Source organism: Pterocles gutturalis, unplaced genomic scaffold (assembly GCF_000699245.1).
Source record: "Pterocles gutturalis isolate BGI_N339 unplaced genomic scaffold, ASM69924v1 scaffold23694, whole genome shotgun sequence".
NCBI lineage: Eukaryota > Metazoa > Chordata > Aves > Pterocliformes > Pteroclidae > Pterocles > Pterocles gutturalis.
Window position 1 is genome coordinate 15,335 of NW_010131299.1, and position 22,920 is coordinate 38,254.

The 22,920-nt window shown below is 34.8% G+C and overlaps 1 protein-coding gene across 1 annotated transcript in view; it reads right to left on the reverse strand.

Moving 5' to 3' along the window:
* WDR19 (WD repeat domain 19) overlaps positions 1-22,920 on the reverse strand; it is a 42,644-nt gene that overhangs the window by 6,267 nt on the left and 13,457 nt on the right. Inside the window, exons 12-30 of the mRNA XM_010080576.1 lie at positions 22,582-22,688; positions 22,069-22,191; positions 20,584-20,733; positions 19,888-20,035; positions 19,063-19,267; positions 18,340-18,499; positions 17,639-17,749; positions 17,257-17,366; positions 16,163-16,220; positions 15,109-15,249; positions 14,919-15,001; positions 13,145-13,228; positions 11,892-12,038; positions 11,356-11,480; positions 9,912-10,024; positions 8,972-9,040; positions 7,921-7,998; positions 2,591-2,687; positions 342-466 (exon numbers count right to left, since the gene is read on the reverse strand). Coding sequence (XP_010078878.1) covers positions 342-466; positions 2,591-2,687; positions 7,921-7,998; positions 8,972-9,040; positions 9,912-10,024; positions 11,356-11,480; positions 11,892-12,038; positions 13,145-13,228; positions 14,919-15,001; positions 15,109-15,249; positions 16,163-16,220; positions 17,257-17,366; positions 17,639-17,749; positions 18,340-18,499; positions 19,063-19,267; positions 19,888-20,035; positions 20,584-20,733; positions 22,069-22,191; positions 22,582-22,688 — 2,234 coding nt within the window. The remainder of the gene's footprint in view (positions 1-341; positions 467-2,590; positions 2,688-7,920; positions 7,999-8,971; positions 9,041-9,911; positions 10,025-11,355; positions 11,481-11,891; positions 12,039-13,144; positions 13,229-14,918; positions 15,002-15,108; positions 15,250-16,162; positions 16,221-17,256; positions 17,367-17,638; positions 17,750-18,339; positions 18,500-19,062; positions 19,268-19,887; positions 20,036-20,583; positions 20,734-22,068; positions 22,192-22,581; positions 22,689-22,920) is intronic.

Consider the following 22,920-nt stretch of genomic DNA (forward strand, 5'->3'; position numbering starts at 1 on the left):
GAAAGCAGTGATCTGCTTATGGATAAAAATAATAATAATAAATAATAACAACAACAAATACTTGTAGTAGTAGCATAACATTTCTAAGTATGAATGCAAAAGAAATACAGGAAGCCATATGTAGTTTTCTTATTATTCAGCATTTAAAAAAGAATATGCTAATCAGAGAGACAGAAACAACCATGGATTGTCTTCCTGGAGGTTGCTGTTAGCATGCACTTTGATTCTGTGATACAATGTATGTAATAACATAATTTATGCATACAGAGCATCCATATATATTATTCAATAAATGAGAGACTCTGCAACTTACACATAAATTCAGTTTCTCAATTCTTTACCTTCACTAAAATATAGCTGTGTAGAATCATAAGGTTTGTAGACATCTCAGAAGGAATTTTAATCTTCTGAGTCTTTAACTCTGAATACATACTGAAAAGAACATCATGTGCACTTCGGTAGTTTCCTTAAAAACAAACAACAATGAACAGTAAATTTAATTTTTCATAACAATTTCTTTAGTAATGACATATATGGAAGCTGAACAGGAAATTATGTTGATTCTTAGAGCAAAACCTTTGCATGAGAATTTCTTTAGAAAGTCACAAGCAGTTGCCTGTCACAGCATCCTAGATAATATCACCCAGGGAGTTAAGCAAAAAAGAATCACTCTTGGAGAAGCCATCTAAACAGTAGCAAAATACATATGCAGATGACAATTTCATATAATGAAACTTTAAAAATGGAAGATGCTGTATCCAATACATTGCTTCCACAATAAAGAGGAGAAAAGGTATTTTTAGAGCATTTAGAGATACTTCTTTTTGTTCTTCACTGTCAGATATTAAAAAGTTGTTAAGTGTTAATTTAACCCACTTTTACTTTATCATTTGCTTTGGCAACTCCTTGCCTCTGCAACCAAACAAACCCAAAACCTGTCAGAGAGATAATTAAAATTTAAATGTTAATTCCCTAGATTAATACTGCTTCAAGGTTACTATTAACTGACCACAAACCAGAGGATGTCATTAAATTATCAATGTAGCTGAAAACAACCAGTATTTAGTATTGTTAGTCTGCTCTTAGCTAGCTGTTTGTTCTTGTTCTGTTTTGGGTTGTTTATTTGGTTTTTTTTTGCATTATTAGAGTATAAGGAAGTCATACTCTTTGCAGTTGGAGGCATTTAAAGGAAATTTCAGATTCAGTTATTTCAGCAAAATTTCCCCCCCCCTCTCTATATTTCTCTATCAGCAAACATTTTTTACACTATAGAGCAATCTATTATGTGTTGTTATACCCTACAATTGAATCAACCTGTGGAATTTGTGTGAGGCAGCTAAATATCACTCCAGAATTAGTTGCTGGAAAATAACATAAATTTTTCATCCTGTGTTACTGACTCTCAGTAAAAGATGATCAGCCTTAAAATCATGTGATTGCATAAGAACAGCTTAAAGGAAAATTGAACATAAAATGGCATACCTAAAGGAAAATACCAAACAGTATGACTTACTGTTTTTTTATATGTATTTTTAAGGAAAGAAAAAACTATATTGGTGTAAACTTCAGAAGCAAACTCACTGAAATCTCCTGAAGGGAGAGGGGGACAATCTAAAACTGTGCCTCTGAGGAGGAAACAGTTACTGCAAGATTTGTGATTTTTAATGAGAACAATATTGTGCTTATTATTACACTGTTGAAGAACACATCTATACTATTAGGGAATATGAAATACAGTATGGAACATTGCATTTTAGATACAAGTTTTCAGATTCAGAGCAGCTAGTAAATATTTAAACCTGTGAGCCTTTACATTTCCTGCTTACATAATTAGCACAACTGCATCATCATTCACTGCTATGATGAATTGTGAGATCATGCTTGCCAAGGGTTTAAGAGATTTTCCACTCTTTAGCCCAGTGCTGAGGAACAGCCCATAAATGTTAATTTGCCTGGGCTATTCCTGAGGCTGGTATTTTTCCCTTACAGATATTTTTATTAACTTACTTGCAATGAAAAGCAAGCAGCGTTACAGTGGGGCTGTTGCCATAGCTACAGAGGAATGCGAATAATGGAGGCAATAGCTACTTTTCTTCTAGCCCTGTCTCTTCTTATTACTTTTTTTCTATTTCTAATTTCAGCTACCTATTACAGGGGAAAACATGGCTTAAGGAAATAGGTGTCTGATCCTTCAACAGAAATAATCTTCCGTGCACATCTCCCACTGAAAAAAATCATGTGCAAAGACTAAATGATCAGTACCCAAGTCAGAAACCACATGTAGAAACCACAATTCTGAGATATGATACACAGAAAAGTAAAGTTGCAGGCACTCTTAATCACTATGTTTACTTGAATGTAATAAGGAATGCAGATACTTTCCACAATTTTCTTTTTTCCAGTATTTAGTATACAGGTATGAATCCTAACCTTTTCACAAAGGCTACTTCAAATCAAAATTAAATCTGAATATAATTAAAAGCACGGATACATGTCTTTTCCAAGTATAATCCTATATAAATAATGGTGCCCTAAGTACTGCAAGGATGTAGTGCCAGAGGTGCTGTCATATCAGAGATAACAGACTTACCTGAACGCTGTTCCTCCCTGGCAATTATTACGGCAGTTCTGGCAGCTTCTCTGTATTGCTTTAGTGCCATGTATAAGCGGAATAGGTACTTGGCATCCTTAATGAAATCATACAAAAGCAATTACTACTAAGTGAATGCCTGCCACCGTATTCCGTTTCTCTACTTGCCCATCCCACCACCACATTCTTCAAAGAAAGCGGACAAGCCGGCTTGTTTCATGAAGAGCTCTTTGTATCAACATGCTTTAGCTATGCTACACTCCCCTGCAAGTCTTGGCCATTAGGATGGTCAGATAAACACCCATGTCAGGGACCCTGACTTCGCTGTGGCGGCAGAAAGCTGCACCTAGAGAGTTGTACAGGTGGAAACCCAATAACTTCAGACGTATAGGCATTTATGGTGTCAGAAAAGAACCGAAAGACTCCTTTTAGAAATCGAATTATTGCTAGAAACCTTTGTGTTACAGATCTAGATGCAAACATTGCTTAGTGTGAATAAAGATGATAAAATCTGGCCATTAAAGAGTGTATTGTTCTGGGACCAGATGGTAGACATCCAAGACAGATAAAAAATTGAAAATTAAGGGGACAATTAGCTAACAAAATGCACAGAATTTATGATCTGCTATACTATGTACTTTTGATATATTACATGATTCAAGAATGGCAAACGTAGCAAAGGGTTCACCCAGGAACTGGCAATTCAACAGTAGGAAAATTAGTGAAATAATTTAAAAACAGAACTTTTTAAAAACCAAGATGGCAGTATTGAAGAAAACAAAGATGGGCTCAATTTTTGTAAAGTGTACTCAAATTTCTAGGAGATTATTAAAAAAAAAAAAAAGAAATCAACAAGAGAAAAGAGAACTGGTCTTTCATAAGGGTTTTGAGAAAATAAAATGACCTTCCTTATGATGAAAAGGAACTATTAAGTGAAAAAAAAAAAATCCTGGGCTAGTGCCACTATTTTATCTCTTTAGCAGTGATTTCTAAAATGGGATCAATATAAAGTTGTCTGTACATAATAATCTTTTAGATAGTAAATAAAGATTAAATTAAGCTGAAATATTGTGTATAATGGTATGGTTACAACTTAAATATACATATAAGAAAAAAAAAAAAGACACTGGTAGCTTTATAGACAGCTTAGCAAAAAAACCAAACAAGCTCATTCTGCAATATTAGTTGTAAAAGCAAACACTTACAGTGTGTACTCAATGTTAAAGTAGTACAAAAATGTCTTTAAAAAGAATTGTATTAATCGATGTTGTGCTGTTCTCTGGAATACTGTATGGGTTTTCTATGTTAAGTCTTAAATACATAGTAAGAAAAGAGAAATTCAAAGCAACAGCAATATGAAAGATATAAGGACATTTCCTTATAAAGAAGATGACTGCAAAGATTAACTCTCTAGTTGAGAGGCAGGAAAAAAAAAAAGATGAAAAAAATCACAGAAATAAAAGAAAGAGAAGAAGACTGCCATACAGAAATAAAAAAGGCAAGTCAAACTCATCTTTTTAACTTTCAATAAAAGGAAAAACATTAAGTGACCAAAAGTAATGACTTTTAAACTAATGATGGAGCAGAATTTTAGGTAACACTTGATGAAAAGGTCAAACATCATAAGAACTATAATTTAACAATAATGAAATAGTTATCTGGATAATAAAGTAACCCCAACTACTTATATTAGTGGATATTATTTATCCACTGTAAACTGCCTTAGAAAAGGAAAACTGCTATTCCCCGAGTGAGGTAAAACAAAAATTATTATGAATGGTAAGTTACAATGTCACTCTTCCCAACTTCTGACACCTCCTAATGACCACAGATGGCCATTCCATTGATGATAGCAGAAGGCTGCACTTCCCCATCCAGGCTACTTCTCCCCTTTCTTCTGCCCCAGCAGGAGAAGGATCCTGTCCCAGAACGGACCATTGGTCTTACATGGTGTCTGCCATGTCCCTAATTATATTTTACTTAAATAATATTTTTAAATTACTTACATGACAGACATATGTAGAAAAAACATAAAAGCAGAATGCACTTAAGAAAAATTAGTCTCATGTTTTACTTTTATATTCTTACCTTTAAAGTTAGTAATTTTAAAAGTAAAACATGCAGGAAGGTATTTTCAACTAACAACACATTTCCTAAGGTCTTTGGAAAAAATTATTACTGCTGTCTAATTGATCTTAATATTAGGTAGCCATGATTTTAATTTAGCTTTGCTTTTTAAAACAAATGTACTTAGAAAATATGCACAGAAAACAGCAGAACCTTGTCAGTTAACGCTCTTTGAAAAAATACAAAAGAACACACATGACAAATTAAGAAACTTTACATGCTAAAGTTAACAAATACAATAGCTGACATGATAACACAGTTAAGAAATAGCTTATAATTAATCAGATAATAGTGTAGCAAAATCTTGGTAAGCATAATAATTTTGATAATATGGTACTTCATTAAAATCCCATATAATTGTTGTCTGCGAAAGATTTAAAGCAATCAGGCTGCTGTGAGTGATGATCTGGTTTGGAGATCAATGATGAAAGGATTAGCAAGTTTCTGCTGCATGGCTACTTTAAGTTCACTCTTACTTTCAGCTTTACAAAAATATCACCATGTAAAAGCTGCTATTCTCTAAAAACAACCCCGTTTGCTTGATAATTTCAAAAACACTGTCTCCATAGCAAAATAAGGATAAAGATGAATTATTTGTTAAGTAGATTTTTAAAACAAATATGTATGATTTGATAAAGTAAAATTTTGTTACTCACTGAGAGAGACTACAGCAGATTGGATTAAAGCATTCAGAAGAACAAGAGAGAACTTTTAAACAAGGAAAAGAAAGCTCTAAATTGAAGTTCAAAACAATGTTAAATATGGCAATTACAGCATTCACAAAATTCCTAAGTGTTTTCTAAAATCTTTAGAACTTCTTCACTATGGAGACCATGCTGTAGCTCATTTCCCTTTATCCACTTCTATGCAGTTCTTTCAACCAGATGGCGAAGCAGCTGCTCTTAGAAAAAAGAGACCGGATGCTGGAGTGTCTTTCCATCCAAGTTTCATCATAAATATCAAATTACTTTTGCTTACACTGACGCTGCACAAATTTTTCATCTAATGCCTTCAAAAGCTTCATTCTCTTCTAGTCTCCCAGTTGAATTTTGTTGATTAATGGCCACATTTCAAATTACAGGTAAATAACAAATAATAAAGAGATAGAGGTGGGTTTCTTCTTTTAATTTTATAAAAGCAAGGTTGGTTTGGCCATCAACTGTTCAGTGTCTCTAAAAAGAAAAAATATCAAACTCCTAACCTCTAGATACCATACAGAGAGGAAAGAGCAAGAATTTCTAATCTCACAACAGAATTATAAACTATAGCTGCAATATTTGGGGTGAAATAAACTTACTGCATCAAGGCCATGTCATCTCCATCGTTACCAAATTTTACTCCCCTCAGTAAGACAGAACTTATTCTTCCATACATATCATTTTGCACCTGACTGTATTTACTATGAGTTTGTATGAGACCTTAAATTCATTGACTAAGGAATTAATTGTAGACTGCAATGTCCACACCTGAGGTCCGGCTTTCACAGTAGAAAAACATGGATGCAGGACCACTTAGGTCACATTCAAGCTCTGCTGTAACAGGCAGTAAAACCTGAAGTGGCTCAGCCACTTAGTTCCATGAACTCAAGCCCAAATATGACTGAATGTACCATAAGCTCTATGGACATCAAAACCAAAAATGCTCTGTGAAGCCTGTTTTTCAATAGCTCAAACTCAGAGAAACAAGATAGCCCATCAGCAGTCACTCTCCAAAAGACCTGTTTGTCATCTTAATGACAATGTCACCTCTAATGCTGCTGTTCTGATGTCTAACCTCATCATCATGTTTCTAATCTGCCCTGGAAAAAAAAAAATCACACAAATGGAATATGGTAGAAATCTACTTCTTGTATTGCATATACAGTGCACATCTATGTTCAGCTTAGACTGTGATGATCCTCTTCCTTTACTACTAAACGTATGGCATTAGCAACTAATACACAAAAATCTGCTAGCATGTATCTTCCAACTCCCAAATCCATATACACAAAAGAGAAAAAGATTAAATAGTCTGCCAAAAGCCTTTTATTACACCCAGTGAATGGTTTGCTTTTAACAAAGGAGCAGAAGCAATGGCCCTTTCAAAATTTTATTAATTGATCACATGACATTAAAAGACACAGAGCACCTCCTAAATAGTATAAAATAAAAATATGTAAAGTTCTAAGGATATAAAGAAGATTTTCTATGACAATGCTGAGTGTCAATGTGAAAATCAGTATCCACAGTTTTATTCTACTATTGTTAATCAAAACTTCCACATTAGGAAGGTCTGTCACAAAAAATCTTCAAATGTGCTTCCCTTTTTTTTTATTTTCTATCATCAATTAAATATGTAATTGTATTCTCCAACACAGAACAGAGAGTCTGTGGTTTAGTTTACAGAACTACAGCCTGTATCTGCAGATGAAACTGACTCAATGAATAAACTTTAAACTAAGTACTTCTACATAATAAGAAATCAATAAATAATTTCTTTTTAAATAAGGCTTAACTGTCACAGGGGCATCCACATGAAGCAGTTACATTTTCAAGTGATCACAGTGCCAAATTTTTCCCTTCATTTCACATTTTAAAACAGAGTTGTTTTGGGCTAACCTCTTTTTGAGAATAACATCATTAATCACTTAAGAAATCAACAAGGAGCTGGGTGATTTTGAAAATCTGTCCACAACTTTTTATGACTTAAGTTGATGTGTGAATACAGGAACTAACGTAGCCTGATCTTTGGGTTTTTGTCCTTCGTCTTCTATTTACTACCTTACTTTCTTCCACTGCAACAGTTAGACCAACTCCCCACACTGCAAGAAGAGATGAGTGCTGTAGCAAGTCTTGAGACACACACATTCTGACTGTCCATCTGGGAAAGGCAACAGCCAGCTGGCTAATGGGCATGAACAAACAGCTAAGTTTTGTCTCTTTCCTTCAGTCTGATCATTAATTTGAATCGCCTCTGTCCAACTACCTGCTTTCATAAAGCTTGGAGAAAGACAATTGTATTTAAAATAGTTACTTCCTTTCCTATCTTTCTGAAACTGAAGTTTCTGGGTGAAATGACTCACAGAATGATCACATAACTCTTGCTCCTTAATGAAACCATGCTAAAACACAATCTGTGTCTACCAAAAATTTTAGGACAAAATAAGCTCAAAAGATCTTGCAGCACAGCAATGTGATACAATAGCAGTGACAAAAGTACAATACCTTGGGCATGCCATCACACTCTCCCATAAGATAGTCTATCAGCTGATTTGTTAAGGCTTCATCTTTTGCCCGTCCCACCTATTACAGACAGACAGAAGAAATTACAATATGAAAAAGAAAGGAAAAATACCTACTCATACAGAGGCTTTCCATAAAAACACTGAAACTAGATAGATTTAAAACATGTTTTTTTGTTTTTAGTTCTGTGTACTCAAACCAGAAGATTACTTGGTTCATCAGCTTTGACGTGCAGTAGTTCATATCTATTTTCTAATGTGTTATGTCAGGGGATTATAGCTAAATAGGTCTCTGAGTGAGCTGGGACTGTTTAGCCTAGAGAAGACTCAGGGGGGTCTCCTCAATGTGTACAAATACCTGAAGGAAAGGTGCAAAGAAGATGGAGCCAGGCTCTTTTCAGGGGTGTCCAGTGATAGGACAAGAGGCAACAGACAAAAACGAGAACACAAGAGGTTCCACCTAAACATAAGGAAACACTTTTTCACTCTGAAGATGACTGAGCACAGGTTGCCCAAGGGGGGTTGTGGAGTCTCCATCCTCGGAGATATTCAAAAGCTGTCTGGACATCGTTCTGGGGAACATGCTTTTGGTGAGCCAGCTTGAGCGGGGGGTTGGATCAGATTACCTTCAGAGGTTCCTTCCAAACTCAATCATTCTGTAATTCTGTGACAGAGAGTGAGAATGGAGGCATATTGACCTAACCATAGCGTGCAGACTGGAAAAATCAGCAAAACTGAAAAATCGTATATGGATATACTAAAAAAGAAAATTCCATACTTGGGTGTCACTGACACACAACTATAAAAATCTGAAAGATATCATAAACCCTCCTTTGAAGACTGAAAACATGTTTCCCTCTGGTGTCAGTATTACCTTATTCTACTTTTTTAATGTTTAGGTATCACCTTTACTGATACAGTCTTCTATTTGTAATCTGTCCAAACACGCTTACTGACACTAGGAAAAGGTCACAACACTGAAGGTGAACTTCTTGAAAAGATTAAGAATTTTTTGTTTTATCAAAGTTGCTTACTGTTTCAATTGCTATGTCTATAGCCAAGTTATCTTCTGTGCTTGGACTTTTCATAAAGTGCTTTAATGCCTAAAATGATACAGAAGAAAAGTTAAAACTGAGAGACATGAACTTAATATTTCCTAACTTTTATCAAGTTCTCTCTCTCTGCATTTTGACAGACAAGTGGCACACTGAATGCTTATCCTGACTGTATTTTACAGCCATCAGGATAACCACATACACTACAGAGGTAGCAGCTGCTCTTACAGATGCTCCTGCAAGAAAGAAGAGTTGAGTCTGTCAAATTCTGGTGTATACCTGCATCTAACTATGAAAGACGTTCACAGCAATATGGTGAGAAGAAATTAATGATTAATGTGTCATTGGACCCCCCTTACTCCCCAGTTGCTTGGTGTCACCTACAATGGTTGCAGCTTGCAAAAATCAGTAATATTTTTTGGTATGTGTTCAGTGTGCAAAAGTCAAATAGTTAATAAGTGTCAGTTCACTGATTTGTATCTGATCAAAAGGAAGTGTGTCGATTGAACTACTTCAATTACCATATTTCCTTTTTTTAAAAAAAAGCTTTAAGTTAGGGCATGCTACAGTATTAAATTAATTAATTAGTCAGCAAGCAAGCCTTAATTGGTCAAGCTAATAAAATATAAATAAATTCTGCTTCTGTGTTCATGACATTTAGAGATTCATTGAGAATAGTATATAATTGATCCACCTGGAGCCTCTACTGCTATGAAAAAGTTATGTGCATGGCAGTGTACAATTCACAGAATACAATGTAGTTAATTGTAAATACAGTTTACTTAGGTTTTTTAAGCTTTTTAAACAGTTAAAGACAGACAGCTAAAGTCTACTATGAACTTCCCTGATTTTGAAGTACTGTATTTTCAACAGTTCTATTAATGTTTAACTATCACTGTTTTATCCTTCAAGTACTGACCCGTCCATATTGACCACACAGCAAGAAAAATTTTCCCGCCTGAAAATGTTTCTTTTCTCCTTCAAAATATAGTGCGATGCTCTGATAATCTTCATTAGTACTACTTTCAGAACCTGCAACAGATAGATAGCAATGATAGCAGAGTATTCTCATGAAGTAAGATAAAGGCCCTACTGAAAGAACAAATTCCTATTTTACCTTTTTTTTTCCTACTGACATTCAAAGAAAACCAAAGCCAGCTAGACTCAAATTATTTCTTATACATTTTCTCCTATTTAATCAGACTAAATGTCAGATATTAGGAGCCAATAATGCAGTGAAATAATATTTCCATAGGTTTTACACCACAATGGGATTTCTGTTTCTTTAACAGACATAATAAAATGACATACCCATGACCTACTAATGAAATTTTCTGTTATGTCTTGGCAACAATGAAACAATGCGAGTGATTACAAGATTTTCACCTAAATTATTTTCACAGTTTAAGAATACGCAAGTATATCTGTATTGCACAAACCAAGACTATCAGGACCAATGCAACCATGTGGTAGCAGGGAATACTTAGTCTACTAACCAAGACTCCATTTTACTGTACAGATCTAAAACAAAGACAGGCATTACTCCAAATTTATTTTTGAACCCTTTTCCCACCCACTTATATTACAATTTTAGACATCTATTTCGGATAGGAGAGAAGGAAGAAAGCAAAGTACAGTAGAACAATAGTGGCCACCTTGACAAGCAGGTACAACAGTACATCAACGAGCTAGCTGTTGCCAAGTTTTTATAACAAGAATACATTTTTTAAAGGAAGAGATTAATTGAAAATATGAGATTATTTGGTAGGTATGTATGTGGAACTGTTTCCACAAAGAATGGTGCTTGGCACAGGTGAAAAATACAAAAATCTATTTCAAATTGATGAGCTGGCCGCTGACTGACTTGATGGCCAGAGGTACAAGTCAGCAACTCAGTAAGGTCTCTTTTTTGTCTCTCCCTGAGAAAAGAAGAGGCCACAAAGGGCCTTAAAGAGAAAAAGAGGAAAGATAAGAGACATACACATGACAAAAGGAAAAGAGGGGATAAAAATCAAGAACTGTACCAGTAAAATTCTCAGTTTGGAAAAGCAGTACTACAGCTATCAAGGTCAAAGGGACTCCTCAACAGACACAAGAAAATAGTCTAGACAAATGCTTTATCTCTGTGGATAAACAGAAAAAGCTGTAGCACAGGTGAGATTTGAAAACAACATACACTTGACGACCAAGGGAGACACCTAACTAAGCTGAAGGCAAAACCTAGCTTGTAGTCCTGACTTAGGCACAGATTGCCAAATCTGTCCATGGTGCCTGGTAAATGGAAAAGGCCAGGAAACAAAACTTCACACCCCTTGTCTTATGATTTCAAATCAGCAAGAAAACTATTAACCTGCAATACTCACTGATTATATCAGCATAAATCTCCATCTTGTTGTGCTGTTGAGCTAATGTGAAAGCTTCATTATTGCACTTGGACATGACCAGGAACTGGATGGCAGAACCATAGTCACCAAGCTGCAGAAAGAATCTAATCAGAATGAACAAATTAATACTTTGGTACTAATAAGCATAATGAATACACCAAATGTTCTAGGAATATAGTATATTTAGTGGCATACAAATATGATACATTTCTTATTTATTTTATATCTAGATAATTTTAAATGGGTTACTAAAATCAAGTTAGTATAAATAATACAGCATGGCAACTTCTGTAATTGTCTAAACTTATTACTTCATGTTAATCTAATTTCAATCAGAAAGTTTAAAAAAAAAAATCAGTACCTGCTTAGCTGTCCAAATTCTACAGAACTCAAAAAATAAATTGAAATATATAGTCACTGGCCAAGTAACAATAACCAGAGTCTGATATGTTAGCAAGCCTCACCAACTTTCAATAGGTATGGCCTTTTTTTAACCTGCATAATATGATTTTTACCTGGCCACCATCTTTGCTCCATCAAGAGACTGTATTTCTCTCACAATATTAACAGCCTTTTCAGGATTATTAAGGTGATCCAAATATAGTCGAATTACACTGTCCCATTGTCTTGCATGTTCATAAGCTATCACAGCTTCCTTGTACCTGCAAAATAATGGTTTCACATCAGTTTTTCTAACTTTTAAATAACTCTTTACAATATAGTATGAAAGAAACATACAGTATTTTCTTTCCGAGAGGTTACTCTGTGACACCTTCCTTTCAGTTTGCATATAATAACCTTGTTTTGCATTTATTATGGTGGTTTTTGTCTCTTATTTAATTTTCTTGGGACAATGAAAGGCAGAGAAAACAGAAAAACGTCTACCACAATGCTACTTTTGACCTACTCTGCCAGCATCCCTTTTGGTATATCTTAAAAGTAGTTCACCGGTTCAATCAGTAAACTTTATCTGTTTCATCAGTTCCGTATGAAATCACTTGGGAATGAGAGAACAATAAAAACCAAACAGATGATAACTAGTTGTACAATTTTAAAAATTAGACTTCTTTTCTGCTCTGTAAACAAGATCAACAAATTTCTCTTTCTTACACTATGCAATTGACACATATATATATTTTCTAGTCTCATCAATGCAAACATTTAGCTTTGGTGCTGTTTCATATTATAAAGTATCATTATTCTGAAGCACGTTTACTTACAGGTAAGGGCTATCAGAAACTACTATTTTGGGCTTTCATTTCACCCAATAATTTCACATTATTAAATATTTTGCAAGTGCAGCCATTAAGATGTAACAGTAATTTGGTTCTAGAATGAAAAATTTTCTTTCATTATTATTCCCCCTTTGAATGACCTTTAAAAATCACAGCTAAGGAGTGGTTAGAAACAAACTGAACTTCAATACTCTGCTAAGTGGAATATTTGCATTGGGTGCAGTACTTTAAAAACTTTCATGATTTTTGTTAAAAATATATTCATGCTTAGACAGGAAAACAATCAATTAGAAACACATCTTTGATACTAGTGGAAGGTCCTTACATTATGTTTAAAAATCTTTACACAAAACCTTAAGTTTACATATTTCAGAAACCATTTTTATAAGGCTATTTATGCAAAATTTAAAGTTTGTTGTTTAGTTTATTTTACAAAGAGAGTAATGTATAATAACAACAACACTAATATATTATATTGTTAATGTTTTATTTTTAAAAATGTTTTATAAAAAAACACAAGCATTCAAATGCACCTGCCATCTGCTTCTTTGGCCTTTGCGTATTGTAGGTGAATCTTTGGAGATGAAACATGAGGAAGAAGTTCACCAACCTTTGCCCTAGAAAAGACAAGATAATAGTTATTTAATAAATGTATCTGGTTTCAAATTTTGTCCAGTAAAACAGGCATATTTATATCAACACTGGAAAGAAGGCTAAAAAATAAGTGATTGAACATAATGTATAAATTTTGAAAGTACTTCAATATTTTCAAAAAGCTGCGCTTTATAGATGTAAGAACTGGAAATTATAGACTACTTCATGAACATACAGGCTTAAAGACTTTCTAAAGTTTGAGATGTATGAGCATAAGAAGTGACAGACCAGCGATTTTTACCCCCAGTATTCTCTAATTAATCTACAGAAGAATCACAGTATTAAAACTGTAACCTGAAAGAATGTGCAGAAGAGTACAAAAGGCCACCAGTACAGGCGCAGTTGGGATTACTCCCATGATTGTGTGCTTAAGGCCATTGGTTGTACAGAGGACTCTAGACAATTAGAACCAGATTCTCTAAGCGACACCATCCATAACAGCAGAGTGTGGAGGAACACAACTATGTCAGGCCTTCCATAAATCTAGTTTCAGGATTTGCCCACAGTGATACAATCTACAAAAGCCAGCAAACTAATCAGTGGGCCTTTCAAGACAAAGGATATGAGAGACTGAAGAGAGGCTGACCTTACATCTCGGCTCTCTGCAGAAAAGAGAGCACTCCCCAAACTGAACCTCCTTCTGCTAGAGTAAACAAAGCTTGTACCTCCCACTTTCCAAATCAAGGCTATCATTATATAAAAGGAACCCTACTTAACCAAGTGTTCTCTTGGTCCATTCTGATGCCACTGACACTTATCATAGAATCATAGAATGACCCGGGTTGGAAGGGACCTCAAGGATCATGTAGTTCCAACCCCCCTGCCTGGCAGGGCCACCAAACATACACATTTACTAGATCAGGTTGCCCAGGGCCCCGTCCAACCTGGCCTTGAACACCTCCAAGGACGGGGCATCCACAACCTCCCCGGGCAGCCTGTTCCAGGGCCTAACCACTCTCCTAGTAAAGAACTTCCCCCTAACATCCAACCTAAATCTTCCCCTCACTTCTATGATGGAATAAATTTTTTCTTAGTAAATGAACGTAATATTCCAACCTAATTTTTAGAGCACTCATATGAAAGGAGGGGTCTTTCTGATCTTTGCTTCAATCAGGTCTAAACATTGTAAATCCATAAAATGTAATTAGGCAACAATTAAGCCCTTAAGTCTCTCAGTAAATTGTACTTTTCCACTGGAAACGTGACAACAATAAAATGCACTTAAAAAAAATTAAAAATGTATTGAACATAATGCTAGCGATTTTGACTACTCATGATACAGACTCCACTTGAAACAGCAACTTTGAATCATTTCCAACTTTCTGAATATTCAGTCTCAGCTATGTATTTTATAACTGAAGAAATTTAATGAACTAAACAGTAAGTACAGGATAAAATGACTAAATTCAGTGCGCAGGTGCACTCACAAAAAAAACAAACAAAGGAAGACTATCCATTTACAGTAAGACTATATTTAAAGCAACACAAGCTTCCGAGAGAACACTGTTCTTGTTTAAGCTTGCGGGAGGGAACAATAAAATCAATGAAACACGATTAATGAGACATTTGTGCTAGTCAGAGAATCGTTCCTTTCCAGAGTGTACCAGAGCAAGTCTTCTGACAAGTTAACACTTCCCTGAAACCTGTACTTACCAGTTTTTACACCGGATGTATACTGATGCTGCCTTGTCATAATATTGTCCCTTTTCATACAGTTGAGCAGCTTCTGAAAATTGCTACAATATTGGAAAGCATTAAAATATAATTTCTAAATTAAGATTGCAAATAAATAGACTAATGAATTCACATATTCAGCCTTAGCTTTATTAACTCTTTTGAATACCTTCATACTCTCCAGAATAGCACCACAGTCTCTTTTTAGTAACCTGCTGGGATGTTTAATGGCCTGATTTACCCCTCGACGGATATCTCCCATTCGAATTGACATCTGAGCCACTCCAGCAAGGCAAGCTTCATCATGTTCCTGGTACTGACATTCAAATGAAAAGCAGTAACTATATACATCAGAAATATCAGGTCACAAGAGCCACAGTAACCAACCACTGAAATAAATTAACAAAACATTAGATGGAGTTAGTTAAATCAATTTTTGTCTCAAAATTCTTGCCTAGCTGCAGCTGTCACTTATTTAGAATAACTCAGTCTAGTCTTCTTCTTAAGCTTTGTCTTTAATTTCTACATTTTACTTATAAGATCCATCCAGACAAAGCATACATGAGAAGAATCTGTTTTGCAGACAGCTCAGTTCTAACTCTCCCCTTTCCTCCAAAACCAACAGTAGAGAAAAAGAGAAACTACAAGCAGGATATTTCCTTTATTTTTTGTTTTAAAGGTGGTAAGGCCATTGATGTTTCATAAAGCCAAATGGCTTGAATTCAGCAAATACTGCTATTTCCCCTATTATCATTTCAGCTGCTTCATAATAGACATTTTGCAAATATTAGGGGATATAATGCCAGAATAAGGGAGCATCTACTGAATATTATGTTTATTTTCTAACACAATCCTTGCCCGTCTTTATATCGAGAACAATTCAGTAAAGGAGAACAGAAGGAATAATTAGGACTTTTGTTACAACACTGAAAATCCTAGCAATATTTTCTCTGACATTTGCATATCTATTATGAAAATGCTCAAATGATAAAAACCTAAGTCTAGTTATGCCATGTTAGTATAACGGCAATAGTTCTTTATACCTAGAGAAAGCATCACTCTATATTAAAAATAAGAGAAGTGCAAAGTCTACTATCCCAAAAGCAGTAGTCATATAGATTTAGGGCTGAATAAAAAAAAATCTGAATTCAAGTGAGTCTGAAACATGACAACTTATGTGCAGTATGATAGTACAAACGCTATCATTACTAAAAAGAATTTACCTTATTGTTTCCAGTTATTCCCTTCTCATAATGTGCCAGAGCATTAATATAATCACCCCTAAAAGAAAACTGGAAGTTATATGAAAGAATATTTTTAATAGGAAGAGATGGTTATCTTCCTACCACACAGATTATGCATGTATCTGTCTTGCTTTAGACATAATGACTCCATACAAGGATGTGAAGTATGCAAAAGATGGACAGTTACACAGTACGTCATGGCAGTTCCCACGCACAGGCAATCCATCTCTCAATTCCGTTTTATTGAGACCAATAAATCTCCCTTGAAAGACAGGCAAATAATCTATCTGCACAACACACCCCTCTTCGCTACTTCCACATATTTTTTTCTGGAAGATAAATGAAACTAGCCCTCTAAAATTATTCAGAATTTTGCAACATAAAAACAAAAGCAATTCTTTTTTCACTAGGTACATTCAGAACTCAAGTTACAGATTATCATATTGCTTCAACTGCCTCTGTTCCCTCCTTTCTATGACCAAATGTGTCCTCTCTCAGTGACAGGGGAAAGGAGTTCTCTAATATTAAGAGTTTTTCCTCTTGGTTTAGACATTAACCAGACCAGATTTAATCTGTGAAGAATTAGCTATAAAATAGACTTAGCAAACGGTTAATACCTTCTCTCAGGGACTGGCAGCCTTGAAATTTGACACTCCTTTACTTAAAATATGTAAGAAACTGAAGGCTACTGGATATGTAAGGAAAGACAGGCAAAAGGCAAAGCTTTGGTCCAATTTAAGAAGTGTTAAATGGTGTGAACTTTTTCTGTTGCAGGCAAGTGTTTGGAAAACAAAGTATTTATTTAGTAGATTATATTATTATATAGTGGACCTACCAGTTGAAAAGAACACAGATATACTGAAATTAATCAAAAGTAACTATTATTTGCTAAAATGTGTCTCTACCATGAAGTATTCCTTATAAAGCTACTCTCCCTCATACTATAGCTGCAAGACCTCAAAGAATCCTCTCTCAGCAATGCAGTCCGATGAAGTATCTCAATTCTATGTTCTTCTAGTTAGCATGAGCATTGGTTTAATATTCCTATACTGCAACTTTACAGGAGAACTTACGTGAATTCAAGCTGAATTGCATATTCCTTTGATATGAAATGGATTTGGTCTGGGGCCAAACGCTTAGCCAGCTGAAGCGCACTGTCCCAGTGTTGCAAGTCTTTTCTCATCTATTAACAAAAAACAGTAACATTTTTCTGATGCAAGTATCAAATTCTTCATTCTAATATGAACTTTATATTATTCTAAATACATATACAGAGCTAATATTCCAGAAAGATTCAGACATTTTGAGAGAGACATTCATCCTAAAAGAATGTCTGTTGGTCACACAACAAGCACAAAATCATAAAATGGCAGAATTAATCGAAAGATAAAATATTCCAACATTAAGGTAGAGATGAAAACAGAAGAAAAAAATTTACACATCTTAAATTAATACCTCAAGTGCAGCGATAGGACAGGAGGACGCCAGATATAAATCTTGAGCCAGATTAAAATCACTAGTAAACATGGCAAGATGTCCTGCTAAAAGGTTGTGGTCTTCTATTCCCTGTAAAAAGATGTAATAAGTGCAAACATAGTCCAAAAGAAAAGAAATATTGTTATCAGTAACATAACCTAGTAAGCACAGTAAAACAAAATATCCCTAGATTTTACAACTATGTGTATCAGATTCTACAAGCCAGGAAAAGCCCTCACCTTCTTATGGTAGCTCAAAGCCACTACCAGCTAACACTGTCTAAAATCAGCAATTTGCAGAAGTATGTTTTTAAGGTACTATTTCATGCACACTTTTAGATGTATAGTTGTGATATTTTTTTAAATAATAATAGCAGCCTTAAACATTTTCTCAAAAATAACAAAGGAAAAAAGAGCCTCCAAGTGCCTGAGACATTAATATATTCTGCTGCTCTCAAGCAAATGCAGAAAGGAATGTAGAGACTGCAAATACTTCAAGAGAAAACAAAGCAAGAGTTATGTGGTTTGGACACTCTCTCCTCTACAACTATTAACTCTGTTGAAAATAACTCACCTTCTCTTTAAAGAAAAGCAAAATCCCCACAAAAATAAGAATTCAGCAATTCTTAAAGAAGAATTAAATCACCATATTTCCTATTGAAAAGGGATGTTAGATTTTACCTTTATTTGCTCTAGTGACATCACCATCCCAGCATTACCGATTGTTCGATAAACACGTATTGCGAAATCCACCTCCATATGATGTAAGCAAGCTTTGGCCAGCTCATTCCAACCAGACTGGTCATTCAGAAGTCTGCACACCTCCCATGCTTCAGAAAACCTACAGAAGGCAAAACACATTTAAAATTACTATTACTCGTACATACAACACCCCTCAATGCGCTTTTTCCCCTAATACTACGGCAGGGAAAACATAAAAAGCATTTAATTCTAAGCCATGCAGAAGCCATGTGTCAGGAAGAAAAGAGAAATAAAAATGCATAACTTACAGTTCTGCTTCTCCTGTTTCTACTACATTCTTTAAGGAAACCATCTGCTTTCCCTACTCTAGCATTCTTTCCATTACACTGACTTTACATTGCTTCATTACAGTGGGAGAGGAGTATTCAAGAAGCACCTTCAGCCAGTTTTGGAAGAGTCACTGTCACAGAACTCTGAATCAGTCTTGAAAAAAATTACTTTAGCTTTTATTTGACAGCAGAAAAACAAAGCACCACTGGGTCATTTATTTTGCTTGGTCTGCATAGACAGCTACATGGACTCACGGATCAATGTAATTTATCTATATTCGTCATGACATTTTAAAATCATCAGGATATGCTGTATTGAGCTATAAGCACAGAAGAAAACAATTTACACAACATAATTAAAACGCAGATGTACCTTTTCAATATTAAAGTCTGAGTAAGCATTTGTGTCAGCTCATTAGGTCCAAAGTCTTTCAAATTGCCAAGGAAACTGTGAGTGCTTAAATAGATACTGTTTGTTTTCCCACTCTGAGTCTGACAAGTTAACTCTCCGTTATACAACAACAAAGGTTTATGGGAAAAGGGAACTTCCGTGCCACCTGCCAAAATGATCTTGGAGCCTAGATTCAAAGATCAGGAAGAAAAGAAGACATAATTTTTTTAAATCTCTACATGGTAAAAAGTGTACCAAGCAGTCACAGATGAAATGTAGATTTACAGGGCATTAATTCAAGGTGTCTAATTCTGGTAGTCACCATCTACTGTACAGTACCTATTTTTCAGTAAAGTAAATATACATAACTAAAATCTTCGAAGCTATTACGGTCATTTTCCAAATGTTTGTAGGTCAATTTCTTAATGTTTCTCTGTCACAAATATAGAAATTGCTATGATTACAATTTTGGTTAGCAGTAGAAGTGAATACAAGTTTTGTCACCCTGATCCTACGATTTTCTCACGAACATTTAAAAATACAATTGAAGCACAATATGTAAATTTCAGATGAAAGATTATAATAGAAAGAAGCTTAGGGAGTTAAGATGAAAATTCTTTGTTGGAGCTTTACAGAGAAACCTACAAAGCAACTAGTTTTCTATTCATCAGTTGTACTTCAAAACTTCTATAGTACTATTTATTTTTATATGCAGTTATGAAAATATTTAAGACAAATGAAGATTCAAAACATGTTTTATTTTATTAACTAAAATTGTGAATCAGTTTTTAAAAGCATTTACAGTACCTTGAATGGCATCCTTATGAAAAACATAAGTGTACACTTTATCATCGTCAAAAGCAACAAAAACACCTTTATCCATTGGCCAGTTTTCCCACAGGATTCCTTTAATAGTTGGTGAGAAATCTGGAATCTCATATAATCTATCATTTACCTACAAATAATGCAAAAGTAAAATTACTAGCAAATGCCTAAGGAGACAAACTAAATATTAATCTCAGTTCTGATTAAAAATTTAAAAAAGAATGTATGTAGTGCAGAAATACGAGAATTGTATTAAGAAAAAGTTTTCTTATAAGCAGTGACTCTGAATAACATGATAGTTTAATTCAGAAGGGAAGTAAATGGAAAATACACATTATATGAATGTTATTTACTTTTCTTAGAAAAAGGTACGGGGACAGGCAGTGAAACTGGTAGTGCTTGATAACAGGCTAAAATGTCTGTATTTGAATACACAAACACATACATTTCTGAAAACTACTGATCAGGAATTTAGTATGATGAAATTGTCCTGATCTAATATGGCAGATTTTATTTCTTTACATTACCACCAAGTTATCTTCAAGCCTCCCCGGCAACTTCTTCTACCAGCATACATGCTGGGGTGACAGAGCTTCTTCATTCTCCATTAAAAAAAACCTATATAGCTGAAGAGCCTGCTTCTAAATATAATTGTATGGGTATCCCACACTAACTTACAGGACAATAGACAAAGCCATCCCTTTTGTCATCTATGAAAGCCAATCTGGTTCCACTGGGATCTGGAAAAAGTTTTCTCACACTGACAGGATGCCGATACTCATTCACATATTGCCAGTCTTCAATGTAGAAATAATGAATAACTCCAGTCTAATGAGAAATAACAGAAAAAGCTAATGAAGACATTAGTAAGTGGCAAGTAAATAATTAACTTGGTTGTAGTTTCTCCCATTTGAGAGCACTAAGCATGAAGAGTGTCCAAAGAAGAACACCTCCAGCTGTTTTTTTTGGCTTCCTTCTTCATTCACAGCTGGTTTTGGTCAGGACAGGAAAACCTGAGGCTTTTTGAGGGGTGGGGAAAGGAGTGGGAAGTTTGAGGGATTTTTTTTATGTTTTTGTTGTTTATCCCATTGTGCTTCATGGAGACAAGCTGTATTTAGTGTGCAATGCTCTAAACATGGGAAATGCCTGTCACATTGATGAGAGAAGCTTAACCTTCAAACAAAGGTGAAAAACTTGCCTCTAAGGAAGAGCCACTCATTCTTAAGAACAGATGTATTTAATTCAGGGCAGAAAAGCAATCAAACTGATTAACACTATATTTCAATTAGTGTTGCACAAAGAACACTGAAAGTAAAAGACTGCTTTTGAAGTCAATTGTAAAATTTGCACACATCAAATTGATCAGTTGTGAATTTAGTACTTCAAATTTATCAGTGCCAGTTTAGGTACTGAGGAGGTGGGAAAGCCCTCCACTGCTGCAAAACCATTTAAGTTATTAAACCAGTGGTAACACCAGAAAGAGCAATTCTGCTTTTCCTCTGGAAGGTCAATACATCAGCCTGTGTCACAAACAGCACAATACTACAATGCCAAATGTGCCCAGTGCCAGAAAATACTAAATGCAAAGAAACTACTCCTCATGCTTAGGAAAATATTTGGAAAAATCCATAAGGATATTCACATCCTTCTTCAGTGCCCTCCTAATTCTTATCTTTGTTGAAACACCTAAAAGAAATTCTCCTCAGGCAAAGGCTTCAACAATAAGACAAGACTTCCATTTAAGCTATCATACTTGTTTACCTCATTATCTTTTTGACCACATCTATCACATCACCACCTAAATCAACAAATTTGTAAGGCAAGTGCTATGTTTTTTTTCATATCTGGAAGACATTTTGATTGACAACCCTCTCACTACTGCGATAGAATTAAAGTCTGCTGTTAAAATCAGTGGTTTGCAACAAACACCAATAAAACCAAAACTTAACCTTCCTGTCAATGCATCTCATATAAATGCAACAGCAAAGGAAGCTCGATGCAATTTTGTCTGCACTTGCATGAAGTTATTGCATAGAAAATAATCCACTGTAAACTTCTCAGAACCACTTTTTTTTTTTTACTAAAAATGAGCAATAATCCAAACAATTCAGACAGGAATATATTCCATCTAAACAGATCTTTAAAAACAGCATTAATACTCACATCTGTACCATACATGAGGAAGTCACTAGTCAAAGCATGGCACAAAATTCGGTATTTATCATCATCTGCTGGGAAGAGTCGAGTTTCTCGTTCTTCTTGAGCATCCAAACCTTCACTTTCTATCTAAATATAAAGAATAGAATGAACTTAAAAATCCCACTGTTAACAATGACGTATCATAGTTTTGCCTGTTTCAAACTGATATGAAAACAAACTTGCATGTGCATCCCTTAAAACCCAGCATCTGCCTCTGTCACATTCCCACAAACCTTGTTAAATAGTTCACAAGAAAACACTGTTTCTTCACTTCTTCTAAACTAGGTTGTATTTCTAAAGTCTACAGGAACTCAGCCTTATATTTTAAATAGCCAGCAAAAAATATTTAAAGAATTTTTAATTTTTATTCCCATTAACTGAAGATCACTCCACTTTCCCTCATTTTTAAAATTACATTAACTTGTTCAGCTTACATCAACTCATCAGTTCAGCACTCCAAATTGCCAGAGCTCTTACCATATGCAACTGGACTTTACCCTCAAAGAGAGCAGCAGCATAATCAGAATTAAGATGCATACTTGCTACCGTACCCAGGTACTCCACATCTTTAAGCTTTTTTACATCTAAAGAATACAAACAGAAAAGGTAAAAATATTTTGATTTTGTACAGGTCTTTGCTCATCATCATCTCAATTTGTAGCTGAGTAACCAGATGTGAAGAACTCACAACTAAGCAGAAAGAGGACAATTCACATGTAAAGAGATTTATTTTCTTAGCCGTCAGAGAACTGCTAATTTATTATTAGTCAAAAAAAGGTGATGCTTAGAGAGAAATTAAAGCTTTAAATCCACTGT